Source organism: Rhincodon typus, chromosome 20 (genome assembly GCF_021869965.1).
Source record: "Rhincodon typus isolate 14 chromosome 20, sRhiTyp1.1, whole genome shotgun sequence".
Classification (NCBI taxonomy): domain Eukaryota; kingdom Metazoa; phylum Chordata; class Chondrichthyes; order Orectolobiformes; family Rhincodontidae; genus Rhincodon; species Rhincodon typus.
This window is the reverse complement of record NC_063351.1, coordinates 30,297,054-30,315,372: the sequence shown is the minus strand read 5'-3', so window position 1 is coordinate 30,315,372 and position 18,319 is coordinate 30,297,054. Positions and strand designations below refer to the sequence as shown.

General features: G+C 39.3%; 1 protein-coding gene across 1 annotated transcript in view; it reads left to right on the top strand.

Moving 5' to 3' along the window:
* Positions 1–18,319, top strand: part of LOC109912023 (SEC23-interacting protein) — a 101,933-nt gene that overhangs the window by 79,742 nt on the left and 3,872 nt on the right. The window contains exon 15 of the mRNA XM_048609199.1: positions 9,762–9,881. Within this exon, the coding sequence (XP_048465156.1) occupies positions 9,762–9,843 (82 nt within the window). The 3' untranslated portion in view covers positions 9,844–9,881. The remainder of the gene's footprint in view (positions 1–9,761; positions 9,882–18,319) is intronic.

The window sequence follows — 18,319 nt, the reverse complement described above, 5'->3', positions numbered from 1 at the left end:
CCGCAGTTCCTACTATCTCTGATTCGAAGCTATCATAGACCCAGTTTTGTGCAATGAGATAGGATTAGTTACTAATTCCATTGTGAAAGGATACCTAGGTAGCAGCGACCATAATACAATTCAAGTTTACATTCAGTTTGAGGAACGGGAGTATGGGCACAGGACTATTATTTTAAACTTAAGAAGGGCAATTATGAAGGCAGGAAAGGAGACCTACCTGAAATAAGCTGACAAACAAGGTTAAAGGCAATGTTCCCTTTAAGCTGCACAGCCACTCATGACATGTGGTTACATTGATTTCTGGTTCCAGAAGTCGCTTCCATGCATGGACCTCTGACGTCAGCATAGTGACAGGATAAATTAGAGGGAATGCCGCTTAAAGGATATGTCAATAGAAATGTAATTTTGATGCAGCAGCAGGAGTCATTGTATGAGGATTTGAAGATGTTAATGCACTGCCTCAGATTCTGTGAATGGAATTGATGACAAGTGGTTCTGAGCATAATGATCTACTTGCAGCACGATTTGCCGCCCCTGAAATCTACCTGTTCTTTCCTAGAGTACCAATTAATACAGGCCTTCAGTGTAACCTTTTAATTTTTGTTTGTAAGCCTATTTTAACTTGGTTCCAAAATAGCAGTGTAAGGGAAGTCAAAAGGCCACTTTTCTATTTCACATCTGATTAAAGAATATACTGGCCTTTTTTTTGTGGTTATAAAGTCTGCTTTAAGATTTTAATAGGCATAACAAGGGTTGGACTGCTGGAGCTTGCAATATTGCTTTCGAGACAAATGATGGCACAGGTCTTTTATTGTGTTGATGATGGAAATGCGTTGAACGTGGCAGCCGCCATGTTGGGTTTTACTGAGGGAGGGCTTCACAATATCGGCTTCAATTCTGTCATCCTGCCTTATCTTGGTTCAGCTGACAGTCAAGCATAGGTGGCTAGAGTTGGATGTAGATGCAATGAGTAACTGTAGAAATGTGAACATTGAAATTAGGAGCAGAAATTCACCATTTGGCCCCTCAGGCCTGCTCCACTATTTGTTAATATCATGGCTGATTTGATTGTGGCCCAAGACACTCTCTTCTTCTCAGCCCTCTGCCATTGATTCCTTTGTTCATCAAGAACTCGACCTTAAAGATCTTCAATGACACTGACTCCACTGCTTTCCAGAAAGACAATTCCACAGACTAATAACTCTCTAAGACAAATTTTAAAAAAAACTCATCTCCATCTTAAATGAGACAGTCCTTATTTGAAAACTGTCTGGTTATTATTCTGTTAAATTTAGGTACACAGCATGATGTTAAACCCCCTTCGACTGTTGAACCTTGCATTATTCTTGTCCTCCCAGTTTGTCTAAGTTAGTTTTTGCATGCCATGATAGAAAAATCCCAATGTTGCTGAGGATGGGAGATTCGAAGCTACTGTCAGTTAGTTTGGCCTGCCACCTAAGTATTTTACTATGGGCGCTGTATTCTGCAGTATTTATAAATGTAAATGATTTCATGCTACCCCTAAATAATTTTAGATAAGTTTTAAAAATGTTCAGCTTGAAGTTTGAATGGCATGTGAGGTTTTTCAAACAATAAAACTGACCACTGGGAAATGCCTCAGTCGCTTCTCCTCTTTGAAACTTAATTGTGAAATTCTGTAAGTCATAGCACATCAAAAATATTCGAATGGTTATCGAGAATTTATGAAACGTTTGGCTTTACTGATTGTGAAATTTTAGTGGATGGTCATGAATGGATGAATGCATTCAACTGGCTCGGGTTTATGAAACCTATTAAAGTATCTATTAAATCTGCTGGAAGATATTTTGGAAAATCCAGGTGTATTCCAAGCACGCACACAGTTTTCCTTTTGAGTTTATTTGCAAATTGGCTTCAAAACCATCTCATTATCTCTCCTGCATTAGATATTTTAAAGTGGTCTTTGATCTATTCAATTTGATACCTAATGTTCTGAATTTTTAACGAGTGAAAAAAATTCATTCTCCTTAATTCTTAGACTTTGTGGCTTGGAATGCTTTACAGCTAAAACAATGGGTTAATGACTATTTCAATTGATCAGCAAAAATGCAAAACAAACAGAGTGACTATTCGTCTGATTTTCCTCTCACTCTTGAAAAGCACACAGCAAGCATTACAAGGAAATTCACTTCTGTGCCTTTCACCTTTTCACAACATCATAGGCTTTAGGTGGCAATCCTGCTTTTAAAGGTAACCTCAACTTCATATGCATTGATATGCCGTAAAGCAGATGGAATATTTGCTACAAAAACATAAAATGCTGGAAAAGTTCAGCAAGTATGGCATCTGTGGAGAGAAATAAAAGTTAACGTTTCAGGTCCAATGACCCTTCCTCAACTGATGGTAGCTAGGAAAAAGTTTTTTTTTTTATGCAGATTATTGGGTGAGGGGAGGGAGTAAGGAGTAAACATTGGGTGGAAATAGAGCCCAAGAGAGAGAAGAACAGTCGGACAGATAAGGGAGTGGATAATGATTAGCCTACGAGAACGAATAGCTACTAATGGGACTATTAGGTAGCTAATAATGGGTTGTGTATAATAGCAGGCCATGTGTTAACAAGGCCTGGTGTGTGGGGATTGGGGTAAGGACATGGGAGATGGTGCTTCAAGCCCTAAAGTAATTGAACTCGATATTGGGTCCAGAAGGCTCCGGAAAATGAGGTGCTATTCTTACAGCTTGCGCTGAGCTTCACTGGAGCGCTGCAACAAGCCTGGGACAGATATTGGCCAGGGAACAGGGTGGTGTGTTGAAGTGGCAGGTAACTGGAAGCTTAGGGTATTTTTTTTTTTTTTGTGGACAGAACATAGATGTTCTGCAAAGTGGAGATCCAGTCTACTCTTTGGTTTCCCCAACTTAGAGGAGACCACATTGTGAGCAGCGAATGCAGTAGACTCAATTTAGTGAAGCGTAGGTAAATCACTGCTTCATCTGGAAAGTGTGTTTGGGCCTTTGTATACTGAGAAGAGAAGAAGTAAACAACAGGTGTTACCTTCCTGTGCAACCGCAGAAGGTGTACCATGGGTTGTGGGGTGTGTTGGGAGTAAAGGAGTGGACCAGGGCGTCCTGGAGGGAATGGTCCATGTGGAAGTCTGACAAGGGAGAGGAGGGAAATATGTGTTTGATAGTGGCATCCCACTGGAGGTGGTGGAAATGGTGGCTAATGACCGTCTGGATATGGATGCTGGTAGGATGTTAGGTGAGGACATGGAGGACCCTATCACTGTTGTGGGAGGGAAGAGAGGAGGTGACAGCTGAAGTGCAGGAAATGCATTGGACCTGGCTGAGGGCCCCATCAGCTATGGTGCTAGGGAATCCTTTGTTGAGGAAGAAGGTGGACATTTTGGAGGCCCCCAGTTCGAAGTAGGAATCATCAAAACGCATGCAACAAAGACAAATGAACTGGGAGAATGGAATAGAATCTTTACAGGGAGCACGGTGTGGGGATGTATAATCAAGGTAACTGTGGGAAGTGGTTCCTTTGTGGTGGATATTGGTGGCCAGCCTATCCCCAGAAATGGAAACAGATGTTGAAGAAAGGAAGGAAGGAGTCAGAGATGGACCAGGTGAAGGTGAGAGCAGAATGGAAATTGATAAACTTTTCCAATTCCAGACAGAAGAGGGAAGCAGCCGCGATGATATCGTTGATATACTGGAGAGAGTTGTGGATAGGGGCCAGAATAGGACTGGAACAAGGAATGTTCCCCGTACCCCACGAAGAGACAGGTGTAACTAGGGGTCCATGCAGGTATCCATGGCCATCCCTCTGACCTGAAGAAAGTGAGAGCAGTTAAAAGAGAAGTTCATGGTGAGGACTAGCTCGGTCTGTTGGAAGAAGGTGGTGGTGGATGGGAACTGTTTGGGTCTTTGTCCTAGGAAGAAGCAGAGAGCCCTGAGACCAGCCTGCTGGAGGATGGACATGTAAACGGGATTGCACATCCATGGTAAAAGGGAGGTGGCTGAAGCCCACGAACTGGAAATTCTGTAATTGACATCACGCATGAAAGGAATCGCAGAATAAAGTGCGAAGGGACTGGATAAGGAGAGAAAAAAGCAAGTCAAGGTAGGAAGAGATGATTTCTGTGGTGAAGGGGCAGGTAGAAAAAATGGGTCTGCCCAGGCAGTCATTTTGTGGAGGAGGTAAAAGTGAGGTGGCAGAGTTGAGAGACTGAGATTGGAGACAATGGGAGGAGACCACTGGATGAAATGAGGTGAGTAACAGTAGTGGATATAATGGCCTGATGTTCTATGGTGGGGTCATAGTTTGGCGGGGGAGATTAGAGGAGGTATCTATGAGCTGGCACTCCGCTTCTGCAATATATAGGTTAGTCTGTCAGACAACAACAGCATCACCCTTGTCAGCAGTCTTATCTACTAAGTCAGGATTAGATCTGAGAGCACAGAGTGCAGTCAGTTCTCTGGGAGATAGGTTGCAATGGGTGGGGGAGGGCAGTGAAATTGAGATGACCAGTGTTATGTTGACAGTTACTGAGTGCAGGTAAAAGGCCAGAGGGAAGGGTCCAGGTGGAGGGAGAGTGTCGGAGGTGAGTGAAGAAGTCTGTGGAATGAGGAAAAGACTGCTGTCCAAAGAAATTGGTATGGAGGTGAAGGTGATGGAAGAGGAGTACAAGAAATTCATTAAGGTGGGGATGCAGATCGATAAAACTGAGACCTTTGCTGAGTACAGAACGTTAAGCAGCAGAGAGCAGAAGGTCGGGAGGGATAGTAAATTCCCAGCAGGAATTGGGGCTGGGAGAGGGGATGCAGTCAGAGGGAGAAGGAGAGGAGGAATGTTTTGAAGGGTCATGGGTATCTCCGAGTTGTTGCATCTTTTGTTCCTTGATGCCTAAAAGGAAAAGAAAGTTTTTTGTTAGCATGTTTAATGAGCTGGAGGGTGAAGTGGAACAGGGGAGCAGTGTAGCTCTGAGCTGAATTGAGACCATGCTGTTGGAGAGGTCGAGAGTGTGCATGTGACGATGCTTGGCACTGAGTGTGGATTTTAGGATGTGGCGTGAACAGCTGACTGTGGAACATTGAACATCACGGAGATACCCATAGTCCTGGGTGGATTCAAAACACAGAGGCTGAAGCTTGTGTTGGAATCCACGTGGGATGAGTCTGAGCCAGAGGCAGTCACTGAGGAATGTGATGTGGCTATGGAAACAATTTTTAGCAAATAGTTTGTCAAACACCGGGAGTGACAGTGAAATTAATGTAGGAATATTTGCTTCCTGAAACTGAGAGCACCACCTTAAGAGAAATTTTTCGTTCCTTACCTTTCAGATTCTGGTAAGGCAGTGATGGTCATAGCATTATTAAAAGGCATTAATATTTAAAAAAACGTTCAACAAAAGAGTAAAAAAAAGTCTTGCTGGTATATTCGAGAAAGATGTGAAAGTACACTTCCAATATTGAATTATTATACCTCATGTATATAAATATTCAAGTAGTCATTTCTTATGAATAGAACTTGAGCTATTTCAACAGTATATTTACTAGTGATCTAAAATTGTACTCAAGGGCTGACTTCAAAAATGGCTAGTGAGTGAATTTCAAATGCATGTACATAAGTGAAAAATGCAATGCAGCAGCAAATTAATTTTAGTCCTTGTCATTGGTCAGAATAGCTTTGATAGTGATAAGTAAAATCTGCATAGTAGGTTATGTAGTTTAAAGCCCAGCAGTTTACTCAAACAACATGCTGGTTCATAAGTCGATAGAACTTGGCCGGTTTGTTAAGAAGCAGAACACTTTTATGGTGCAACCACCTGATATATTGATGCCTGATTCCTTTGTGGAATTGGTTTAATTTGCCTAAATTAAGTTAATATATCAGATATTGTCACTAAATTTTTAAAATTGGAAATAAGCAGGAGATTATTTAAGTGTGCTGTAGTGTTTACTTGGTGATACCTTCATGTTGCGGAACAGCCATCAGTACGTGTGTTCTACAATTTATATTTCATGGCCTAATTTAAAAATGAATAATTCAAAACACTTTCATTAACAATTCCCAGACTGAAGTGTGTGCCCATCTTGCAAAACATTGCAATAAATTATGTCTTCCTAAATATAAATAAATAATGAGACAAGGCAGTTACTTGTTTATACTCCTGAAGGTTAATCCATGTATTGCACTTCTTCACATTACCTGACTTGCTGTATAAAGTAAGATTAGATAATCATTGCCTCCTAATTGTAGAACAGTTCCGAATGGCACATTCACTAGTAGTGAAAGGAATCAAAGTATAGAAGCGATGGTGTTTTTTTTCCATTATTGTGTTTTTTTAATTACAAAGTATAATGTAATATTGGGCCAGTAAAGGTAGTCAGATTTTACTGTAGAGATAACACAGTGTGGAGCTGGAGGAACACAGCAGGCCAGGCAGCATCAGAGAAGCAGGAAAGTTGACGTTTCGGTACAGTCCTGATCCGTAACATCAACTTTCCTGCTCCTCTGATTCTGCTTGGCCTGCTGTGTTCCTCCACCACACTGTGTTACCTCTAACGCCAGCATTGGCAGTTCTTACTATCTCTCAGATTTTACTGTGTTTGGGAGGATGGAGCAAAATTTCTGAAAAATGATTTTCATTAAAATAGTTTTCATAACGAACTAACTTAGTGTACCTTCCTGGTTGCAGATGTTGTGTGTTATAAAGCTAGGCTCAACTACTATCTGGTGTTATTTTGAAGTTAATAAAAATAAATGTTTTACAATTTTTTTTTGTTCAAAATGCAGTGAGCTCAATTGCTCTAAAAAAGTGGCATTTTCAATTTGTGCAGAGAAAATAAATCCAGGGTAGCAATGGAATATCCAGTTATACTACATGTGAAAATACCTGGCAATCTCGACCTGGTAAACCACTTGAATAATCAATGTTCTTATTCATTTAATCTCTCTGTACAAATATAATATAATTCATTCCATGAAAGAAAACAAAGGTATGCTTTTTTTCTTGATTTTGCATATTCTCATTCTGATTGGTGGTTTTCTTTCTGGTCTAAATATCATGTCTTTTTTTCCCTCCTTTTGGGTATTTGTGTAAATAGTACACATATTTACTGTTTATATACAGAGAGCACAGTTGAAACAGAAAAATGCAACATTAACATGCCATTCAAAAGACACTGCAGCATAAATAAAGTGTTAGAGGATTGTGAGAATGCACGCATATATCTCCCACCATTCTCGTCTATCGTAGTGGAGTAGTTCTGGGTGAACTTATTTGAAGTCTGCCAGAAGAGAATATATACATACTTGGGGGAATGAAGTCTATTAGCATAGAGTAATATTTTAGCAAAGTTCGGTGTGCTCCTGCTAATATTTGCATGAAGTATTTGATTTATTCTGCAATGGCATTACAGTACCAATATCTAAGTAAGATTAGGCAAATTTCATTTTATAGAGTAATTACTGTGTATGGATAGATATTGCTTCCATGTGTATCTTTATTTAAATTTTAATATTCACAACTAGGAGCTTGCAGATATTTGTAGTTGCCAAGCATACATGTAATTTGTGGGGAAATCCATTGACTAATGCCAGTGTGATAAGGTTAGCCGTGAATTAGTTAGAAAAAAGGCTGCTGCCTTGTGCCATTAAAAGTGCTGTGAAACTGACATTATTTGATGGCAACATTTGCATGGACAAGAAATGGAACATAAATCAAGCTGTTTATTTGAGTAATCAGTAATATATCTGGCGTTGTGGTAATAATCAGGTCTCATTGTCGGCACCATTAGATCGCATGAGTAAAGAAGTACTTGTCATAAATGACTGTCAGACCCACATTGAAGAAATATTTATTATTGTACTGTAAAAAACACCAAACCAAGTGGACATGGTATGAGCACTAACTTCCATAATTGAGATGTTTATCTGAAGAGTGTTTACCCTTTTTCAATTAGGGCACTGGTGGAGCGTGATCCATCGAGTACGAGCATGGTCAATGGCTCCATTGCCACCAACAAACACATCTTCCGCTCCTATTTCCGTTTTCTGAAGGGACCTTTGTGATATCCTAGTCCACACCATAACATCATTAAGGTATTTCCCCAGACACCTTGCCATGCAATCACAAGAAATGTAAGACCTACCTGTTTATCTCCTCTATCCTCTCCATCCCAAGCCACAAACACTCCTTCAGGTGAAGCAGCAATTTACATGTGCTCCTTTCAATCTAGTACACTCTACTTACTGCTGATAACGTGTTCTCGTCTACATGGAAGAAACCAAACACGCTTCATGTGACTGCTTTGCAGGATATGCCCATCTGGTCCACAGACATGACCCAAGTTTTCGATGGCTGGCTATTTTAATTTTCGACCTAGCTTTCATGCTAAAACATCTTTGGTTCCAATAAAGCTCAATCAAGGCTTCAAGAACAGAACCTCATTGTCTGACTATGTACTGTACAGCCTTCTGTACTGTGTTCAGCAATTTCAGATTGCAATCTCTGCTCCCAAGTTTGGTTCATTTTCTTTGAATGTGTCAACCTGAACATCATTTTTCTGTTATTGTTTACTACAGCAGCAGTTTATTATGCTACTATTCACATCTCCGAATATATCTTTTGTTTCTTTAAAAGTCTCCTCAGTACTGTCTTTAGTTCTGTCCCATCAACTCTTTTAATAGTTCATACTCCTGCCATATGCTGTTTCACAGATCTTCCTTTTGGTTGTTTTTCTTTCATTGCCCATTTCACCTACATAAAAGTTATTGCACTTCTTTCATCAAAGCTCTGAAGTTTTAACTTTACTTCTGTTCCTACAAATCCTACCAAACTGCTTAGTATTTCCAGCATTTAATTTTTATTCAGGTTACCAGCATCTGCAGTACCTTACTTGTGGCAACCCCTCATATGGAGTATAAATGATGAGCTTCAGTTGGATCACTTGCAGCCTTTGTCAAATAGCTCGTGTATGTCTATATATGCACTTTCCAACAAGACCTATCGGTTACTGTTTTTTAAAAAAAAAAAAGGGAATTCTGGGACCACACTCCTCTCCGAGGATACCAAGTGCCTGATCTAAATCAGCAAATTTAGCAAAGGGTTGGATTCTTTTCAAGGATATCTGGGAATCTTCCTTCTCTGTATTTGGATACGAAAGAAGAAAGACGAGTTTATACAGCACCTTTCGTAATCTCCAAGTTCTTTACAGCCAGTTAAATGTCTTAAATAACAAATATTTTTGAAGTGCTGATGTTGCATAACAAGTAAATTAGGACCACTGCCCTTGTACATTCACCACCTGAATCCTTGAAGGCAATGACTTCAGTGATTTTTGCTGGTATGATTACATTTCTTCCAGTCTAATTAGCGGAAGATGTACCAGAAAGCACAATTGCAGTAGAAATTATGATGTTGATTTTGGAAAGTATACCATGTGCTGTTGTACCAAACTTTTAGTTTGCCCAATTAGAATGTATCTCAAATATATCTCTTCTAATGAGTTTAGGATTTGACTGCAGCACCTGCGCCTTAGAGCCAGTGAATAATTCTTTGCCATCCATTGTGCTTCATTAAAAACTGGGGCCTAAATTGTTGATTTTGCAAATGATCATCTACAGTGGTTATTCAGATGAACAAAGCACAATCATCGGGAAAGTTAGACCACATTACCATGGAAACGTCATTTCTGTTTACGCTGAAAGGCAGTATTTGCCTTTTATGTAATAGATTTGTCAAATACTCTTACTAATATTGTACACTTGATTTCCATAGGGAATCAGAAGACACTGCTTTGCTGTTTCTTAAAGAGGTTTACAAATCGATGGGCATCAGTCCTGAACAGCCACAGCATTGATGGCCATGGGGTGTGCTGTATTTACCTCAGCAACATTGGTAAGCTTTGGTTTGTTATTTAATGTTCTGTTTTGAACCTAGTCTTTTTATTATCAGTATACGTTTTGTTTTAATTCGTTCACACAATGTAGGTGTTGCATTTATTGTCCATCTGTAATTGCCTTGAGGCAAGAGTCAGCCACATTGCCATAGGTCTGGAGTCACACGTAGGCCAGACCAGGCAAGGATGCCAGATTTCCTTCCCTGAAGTGTGTTAGTGAATAGATGGGTTTTTATGACAATCATCATGGTCACTATTAGACTAACTTTCAATTCTAGACTCAAATTTCACCATCTGCCCATGGTGGGCTACAAGCCCATGCCCTCAGAACATTAACCTGAGGTTCTGAATTAAAAGTCCAGTGATATAACTGCTACATCACCGCCTCCCCCTAATTTAAGCCAAAAATTTCCTGGCCAACAGTAACTTGGATTTCATTTCTGTATGTAACTTTGCATTATTTGAAAGTGTTTAACCAGTAAAGTGTCCAATATTTTGTGAATTAAATACGCATGAAATTGATGTCAATTATTATTATTATTTTCCATAGAAATAGTTAAGTTTTTTTGGCAAGCTTTTCCACAAAAGAATGGTTTAAGTATTTTTTAATAAGAAAACAATTGAGAAAGCAGAGCCTAAGAAGTTGAGGGACAATTTCGAGGCTGACAGCAAAGATATTTATTTAAGAACATAAAATGTGAATGTGTTTACATCGAACAAATTGGTTTCCAAAGCAAACCCTGAGAAACATAAAATCTGTGCAAACTTCAGTAACAATTTTGAGGAACCTGATCTCTGTCAATTTAGGTGGCTATTTAGGCATGCAATCTTAGTATTAAAATAATTCTGGAAATCAATAATGAAAGGACAGCATTTAATTTAGTGCTTATGAATGAGGTAAATTGATCTTTGAATAATAGGGCGGTATAATGTAATTTTTGCCATTTAAGCTTTGGGGACTAGAATCAATCTATGGATGGAATGAGAAATGAGAAACAGCATTCTTTAAAGCAATTGCAGAATTTAGGTGTTGAATACAGTAATTATTCTCAAAGGGTTACTGTTCACGTACATTGGCTGCACCCATTCTACTGATATTTCACACTGTCTTTTGGTGAAGAGGCAGCGTTCCACTCCTTTTGGTAGAAGCAGATATTTCTGTAGCAGCTCCCTTGAGGTCGTAATAATTACAACTTAAGTACGTTTGGTTAGGTATACTTATTTCTATTGTGCAATAATCATAGAATCATAGAATCCCTACAGTGTGGAAACAAGCCCTTTGGCCCAACAAGTCTGCACTGACCCTCAGAGCATCCCACCCAGACCCATCCTCCTATAACCCACCTAATCTACACATCCCTGAACACTATGAGCAATTTAGCATGGCTAATCCACCTAGTCTGCACATCTTTGGATTGTGCGAGGAAACCGGAGCACCCGGAGGAAACCCACGCAGACACTGGGAGAATGTGCAAATTCCGCACAGACAGTCACCTGAGGGTGGAATCGAACCCAGATCCCTGGTGCTGTGAGGCAGCAGTGCTAACCACTGAGCCACAGTGCCGCCCCCTTGTTATTTACGGACAATATGTCATGTATAGATACTCTACAGTTTTGAAATCTCTGCCATCGACAACTAGATAGGTCCAAAGTAAAGACCAAGGAGGCTTGGTGGCAGCAAACTAACTCAAACTACCTCAACCAGTACCACATACTGGTAGAGGCAGTAAATTCCAGAAGTTGCAGGGGTGGTCATCTGGAATACTACCACAGTTAGTTAACTCAAATTTTACATGGTGCCAATGCTGTTTAGGGGTTTTTGTCATAGCTTCACAATGTACAGAGTTGCACAGCAGTATCAACAATGGTTGTTATCTATCCAGTGGCATCACATGTAATATTTTCAAAAAGCAAGTGGGAGGATGGGATCTTATGTCTGCTTCAGATATCAACAAACAGTTTGTCAAGGTTGGGATAAAGATGAGATCACCCATATCGTGGTAATCTCACTAATAGTAATCCAGAAGCCCAGGATAATCCACTGAACGCACAGGTTCAAGCCCTACCATGGCAACAGATAAAATTAAATTTAATTAACAAATTCAACTAATTAATCAAAGTAAAAGTGAAATCTATTTGGAATAACAGTGACCATGACACTACCATCAATTTTTCATAAAAATCCATATTGTTCATTAGTGTTCTTTTAGGGAAATAAATCAATCATCCTTACCTCATGTATCCTATTTGTGACTCGTAACTGCCCTCAAAGAGCAACCAGGGATGAACAGCAAATGCAAGTGTTGCCAATGATGCCCACAACCCATGAAACAATAAATTAAAAAGAGCAGACAGGAATATGTCATTCAGCCTGTTCCACCATACAGTAAAATGTGGTTGATCTTGAACTTCAATGTCAATTTCCCACTGGATACCCATATCCCTTGAATCATTTTGTGTTCAAAACCTTTTGGACTTTGTTTTGAATGTACTCACCACAGAGTGTCCATAGTTCTCGGGCATGGACAATTCCAGAGATTCACTGAGTTTCACTTTCTCCTCACTTTAGTCCTGAATGGCTAATTCTTTATTCTGAGTCTTTGACACTGTATTAGATCGCTCAGCAAGGCGCAGTGCCCACCAAGGGTTCAACTTGTCAAACCATAAATGCATAGTTCAGTGAAATCATCTTTAACAGTCCTATTGCAACGAAACAAACCTAGTCAAATTCTGTCTCTCCTCATAGGAGAGATCCCACATCTTAGCAATCAGTCTCGTGGACTTTTTTTTGCAGTATCTCTGAGGCAAACATATACTTTCTTGTCAACAGCAACAAAAACAAAGTTGCTGGAAAAGCCCAACAGGTCTGGCAGCATCTGTGAAGGAAAAAACAGAGTTAACGTTTCAGGTTCGATGACCCTTCCTCAGAACTGATGGTGGCTGGGAAAACATCAGTTTACATGCGCACATGTTTTTGTTCCTGATTTGCAGCATCCGCAGTTCTTTCGGTTTTTATATACTTGTGTAAGGTGATCAAAATCCAATTTCATGGACTGATCTAATATCTCAAGTGCTCTTGAATGTCGTCAAATCCAATTGTTGCAATCTGTAATTGTTTATTTACTCAAAGTACTGAATTATTCTGCCAGACTTGTAGAGTTTGACATTGAAGTTGTCATCCTCATTGGGTTTTCCTGCACCTTAACTACCATGTTCCATGGTTTGTTCTGGTAACAAGAGCAGGTCAGAGCTGAGGAATTCTATAGAGAGTAACTCACTTCCTAACTTCCCAAAGTCTGTCACCATCCAAAAGGCATAAGTGAAAATTGTAATAGAATGATGCCCACTTGCCTGGGCGAGTGCACCTCCAACAATACTCAAGAAGCTTAACACCATCCAGGACACAGCAGCCCACTTGATTGGCACCCAATTCATCAATTTCAGCTTTCACTCATCCAGCACAGCGCAGTGTATACCATCCACAAGATGCGCTATATTAACAAAACAAGCTCCTTTGACAGCACCTTCCAAACCCACAACCTCTACCATAAAGAAGGGCGAGAGCAACAGGCGGATGGATGCATCCGTACCTGCAGTTCCCCTCCTGCTGTCCCTTCAACGTCACTAACTCAAAATTCTGGAAAAAAACTCTTTCTAAGAACATTGTGTGTGTACCTACTCCTCATGGACTGTAGTGGTTTAAGAAGGCAACTCATTTTCTCAAGGCAGTCAGAGATTGACAATAAATGATGGCCTAAGCAGTGACACCCACATCCCATAAACAAATTAATAAAAGATGAAACGTCCAAGTCCTGAAAAATCAGGTAAAGAGAGACAGAAAACTATATAAAGGCATTTAAGATACCCTAATTGGTGTAGAAAAATTTAATCAAGAGTCCAGTTCAAAATAAATTTACTGTACAGCGGAGAATCCAGGCAAATTCCAAACTGATGCTGGATGTGATATATTCTGTTGTAAGTTTCCAAGAAAGATTGAACTAGATGGGATGAATTTCCACCTCTCTTTCGTACATTTCTTTGAAATTGATCCGTGGGATGTATTTAAGTGGAGAAAATAATAGAAGGTTTTGAAATAATCCAAAATACACTGAATATTAATGAAATGATGTTTTGATAAATCTAGTTTTTTTAATGCACTTTCATTGTGAATTATTTTTAAGAAGCATTACCGTTTGAACATGTTTTTGTGTCCTCAAGATGTTCAAAGCAGCACAACAAATAAAATACTGTGGAAGAACAGTCACTGTTGGAAGGAAATGCAACAACCAAGTTAGCCAGTACAGCAAAGTTCCTTGAGCAACAATGAGATAACTAACCCTACCAAATTATCTGGTTGTTTAATGGATAAATATTTGACCAGAATAATAGGATAGAATAATTGCTGCATTTCAAACTATGCCATGTGTCCTAAATCAGCTTGAGAGGTCAAACAAGAAGTTGGTCTAATGCGTCATCTCAGGCATCAGCAACTTCAATACTCCATTGAACTGTCCATCTACTTTACATGCTCAGGTTTCAGAAAATGATCTTCAACCCCTGACCTTCTGACTGAGAGGCAGGAATATAATCACTAAACCAAAGCTGACTCCTGAACAGGTATTAACCTTTGACAAGAGAAAACTTCAATTAATTCATGTTAGTTGATGATTTTAGCATCCTGACTGACCATTGCAGACAGCGTAAATGATATTCCAGTTAATTAGAATAAATCAATCAGTCAGTGTTCCAAAATTTTAATGAACAGTTTTAAATATTGAGTGACTGTATTGTACAGATTTTGCAAACTATTTTAGTCACAGATCTCTTTTTAAAAAAAAAGTTGAAATGCTTTAACCAGTTGCTGTAAATAGAATATGATGAAATAGCTGTAGATTATTACATTACATTACACTCTCACTTTCAAAAACACTTCCATGTCTATAAGGTAGTTCATAACTTCTTAAGGTTATGAAAGTCAGTATATAAATTCTTTCCAATATGCATATTTTTAAACCTCGACAATTTGTTACGAGTGAATGATATCTGATTATAATGGCCCAGAAATTCCAATGGGGAAATGCATATTGCAGCAGCATAAATTGGGATTGTACATTGGGATCACATGGAAACGCCTTGCAGCTGACTCTGCGGAAATTACCCAGGAAGTTGAAATTTTTTTGGGACAATTACCTGGTGTCTGGAACACACCTCATGCCCATTTCTAATTGGAGTTGAGATTTTGGTGGGTTTGACACACTTGATAATTACCCAGGAAAAGTTAGAGGATCAAGACCTGCTCCAAGTACTGGGTACTATTAAGCTGAAACCCAACTCACCACTGACTCCCCTCAATGTCCTGTTCACAGGCCCTGAGTACCCCTGAAGCACCACACACTCCAATCTCACAGGTCCCAGCACCACAGCAGCCACCCTGCCAGATGCAACACCATCCCTGATCCCCAACAAATCTGACACGACACAGCTTAACAGCACCCCACTACTCACCCTGAGACCCAACCCAGCCTGTTACCTCTCCCTACCGATCTCTCAACCTACACTAAACACTCACCCACTTAGCTGCCCTCACCTATTTGGCACTGTTCCCCACTTACTGAACTGCTACGTTATCCCCAACATTCATCTGCCCCCCCTATCACTTGCCCAGAAGCCCTTTTTCTACCTGACACCCTACTCCATTTTTGCCCAGCTGGTGCCAAAGCCCCACCTTTTGGGATATGTCTTTTGGTTTATAAGATTATAATGGTTTTAGGCTGTATCTTTGAATGTAGTTCAAATGAAAGGAATTCTATAACTTGGGTTTAAGTCTGTCTGACAGTAAACCTGGTGGTTTAGTGGATGAAGCAAAAGGGGAATTACTTTGTATTATTGAAAGGTGGATGACAGATGTTAACAACTGTGGGACAATATTTCTAAGTTCGCAGTGAAAAGACCCAAGTCTCCTAATAACCAGAAAGATTTTATCAGCATCAAGTCATTTCGTTCCTAATATTGATAATTAGAAATACTTGATTACCATTTTTACTTGGATAAAAAGCTACTTCCTTTTGCCATGTTGAGGAGTGTAGAGGCAATTATTTTGAGGTCAGATTAAAGGCTTTCACTAAAGCCAGAGATATTGCAGAGGGCCAGTTGTAGTTTCAGTCTCAAGTGATCTGAACCCACTGGTAGACAGAGAGCGAAAGTATAAACATTTAAGGGGCAAACTTAGGCAGAAGAGAAAATGTTGACTATATCATTCACCATCCAGAATGCTGTTGGGAGCTCAAACCTAATTTAAGAATGTTATTTGTCAGGAGTTAACACACACAGTTGGAGGTTTTGCCCAGCTGAAATTAGAGAGCATCCACAACTAAAATACACTCAGTGAAAGACAGTATTTGGGAAGGAAAAGAACAAAAATAAGCTCATGGGAATGTAAAACTCTTTGAATTGGGTCCAGAAATGGTGTGTCTAATAAAGAGATTGAGTAACATTAAACAATTGGGGTTGTCAGTAAAAGTAAAAAGGAGCAAATCTGCTGAGTGGTTTGAAGTATATGTTGTATACAAAATGAAGATTGTTTGATGAGTGGTATTTTCTTTAGTCATTGATACAATAGAAGGTCTTTCACAATGTGAAATCTTGATATGTCTTCCTTCCAGCAAATAACTGAAAATTCACATTTCTCTTGAAACTGTTATCAGTTTCTACAGAGATTGTGACAAACTTAAATACAACTTTTACCATAATCAAAAACTGTAGTACATGCACTGTATTAGTAAAGACCTCAGGTATGCTGCAGGGAATCTCCCAATGTCAGAGCATTTGAAGAAATATTTAATAATTATAGTGCTACAGCATGTTCAAGCTTATGATGTAAATCAGTTGGACTATGCAGATCAGGAAGTATCCAGGTTAGATTCTGAGTCTTAGTTGGGATCAGTCAAACTCAACCACAGCTGACAGTTGTGAACCAGAGGTGACGTTAATGCCATATTATTTTTTGGAAATACATTATCCACACTTTTCAATTGTAACTAAAGTCTGTTAATAAGGTAGAACAATTTTCCAGGTAAAACGGAGCACTCATGGCATTGGAAAACCTTCTTGGGTTAGTGCAATGTTAGAAGTATTTACAAATTAAAGCTTGTTTGTAATGAAATGACTGAATATCAGGTTGTGGCTCAGTGCCTTGGAAATTGCCTGTAGGTTGGATGAGAGACAAAGTCTTTGTGCATTGTTTGTATCAAAGTTATAAACCGGAATCTAAAGGCCAAACATGGGAGAAATTGTCCCTCTCCTCTCCATCTAGAGTGACTAAAATGAGCCAGTGATGAAGGAATTCAGGGTAATTGTCATTCTCAAAGTTCCTAGTAAGACATTTGTTGTTATGAAGTACACCAGTTTTTTTGTTTCCATGCTTTTTTCGTTGACGATATTTAGATTAGATTGCTGGTCCTTACCATTTTAACTAGCTTCCTTATCCCAGTGATGGAATTTTAGACCCATTTTCTCCTCTCTACTGTGAGCTAAACTAAACTAATACCGATGTTAAAACTCTCCATTTAGACCCAGTTCATTAATTACCTCCTTGGATAGCTTCAATATTCTTCTTTTATGTTCACCTATATTAAGTCAACTAACTGAGAGAGAACTACTTGCAATTCTACTTTTTGACTTTGGAAAGTTGATGAACAAATCTTTCTTGGTTTAAATTAATGTTGATAGTTAACACCACTGTATTGTGAGATAATGTCATATGACATGCATGGGACCCTTCGTTTAATTTTGGAGTAATTTAAAAAGGTGCCCTGAATGATTAACAAGCCATACAAGTTATTTGCCTTATAGATGTTAATCCTGGCACTTTGCAATATGTTTGGCAGTTTTGAACGAAAACCATTGAAAACAAATTTACATCATGCACTGGCACCTGTACTTTGGAAATGATGCTTGCAGGGGTGTTGAAGTGGGCAGAGTCTAATGCAATCACTGGTCTTAATCTGTCAAACCATTGAGCTGCAGCATGGAAATTGTATCTTCTGCTTCAGTTGCATCGGTATCACAGGCTAATATCACCAGCATTACTTCAAACTAATGAGGCCAACAGCCTGACCATGACCACCGGATAATCTGTTTTATGGTATTGATTAAGGAATACATATTGACCAGAGGCATTTAATGAACACCTGCGACAAAACTGCCATTTTCTGGGAGTCCAGTTATTATTTGCCCCAAACAACTCCTCTAAAAGCCTTGGTAGGAGCAAGTCTGCTGATTCATCTTTGGGAGATAATCTTTTCACTTACAATGTGACCATGTTTAATTACATCCTTCAATTTAAGAATTTAGTTGGTTTTTGTGTTGTGCGTACACAGCTGTTTCCAGATGTCATCAGAAACATTGCCATTGAGAAATCATCCTCCATCGTGTAGAT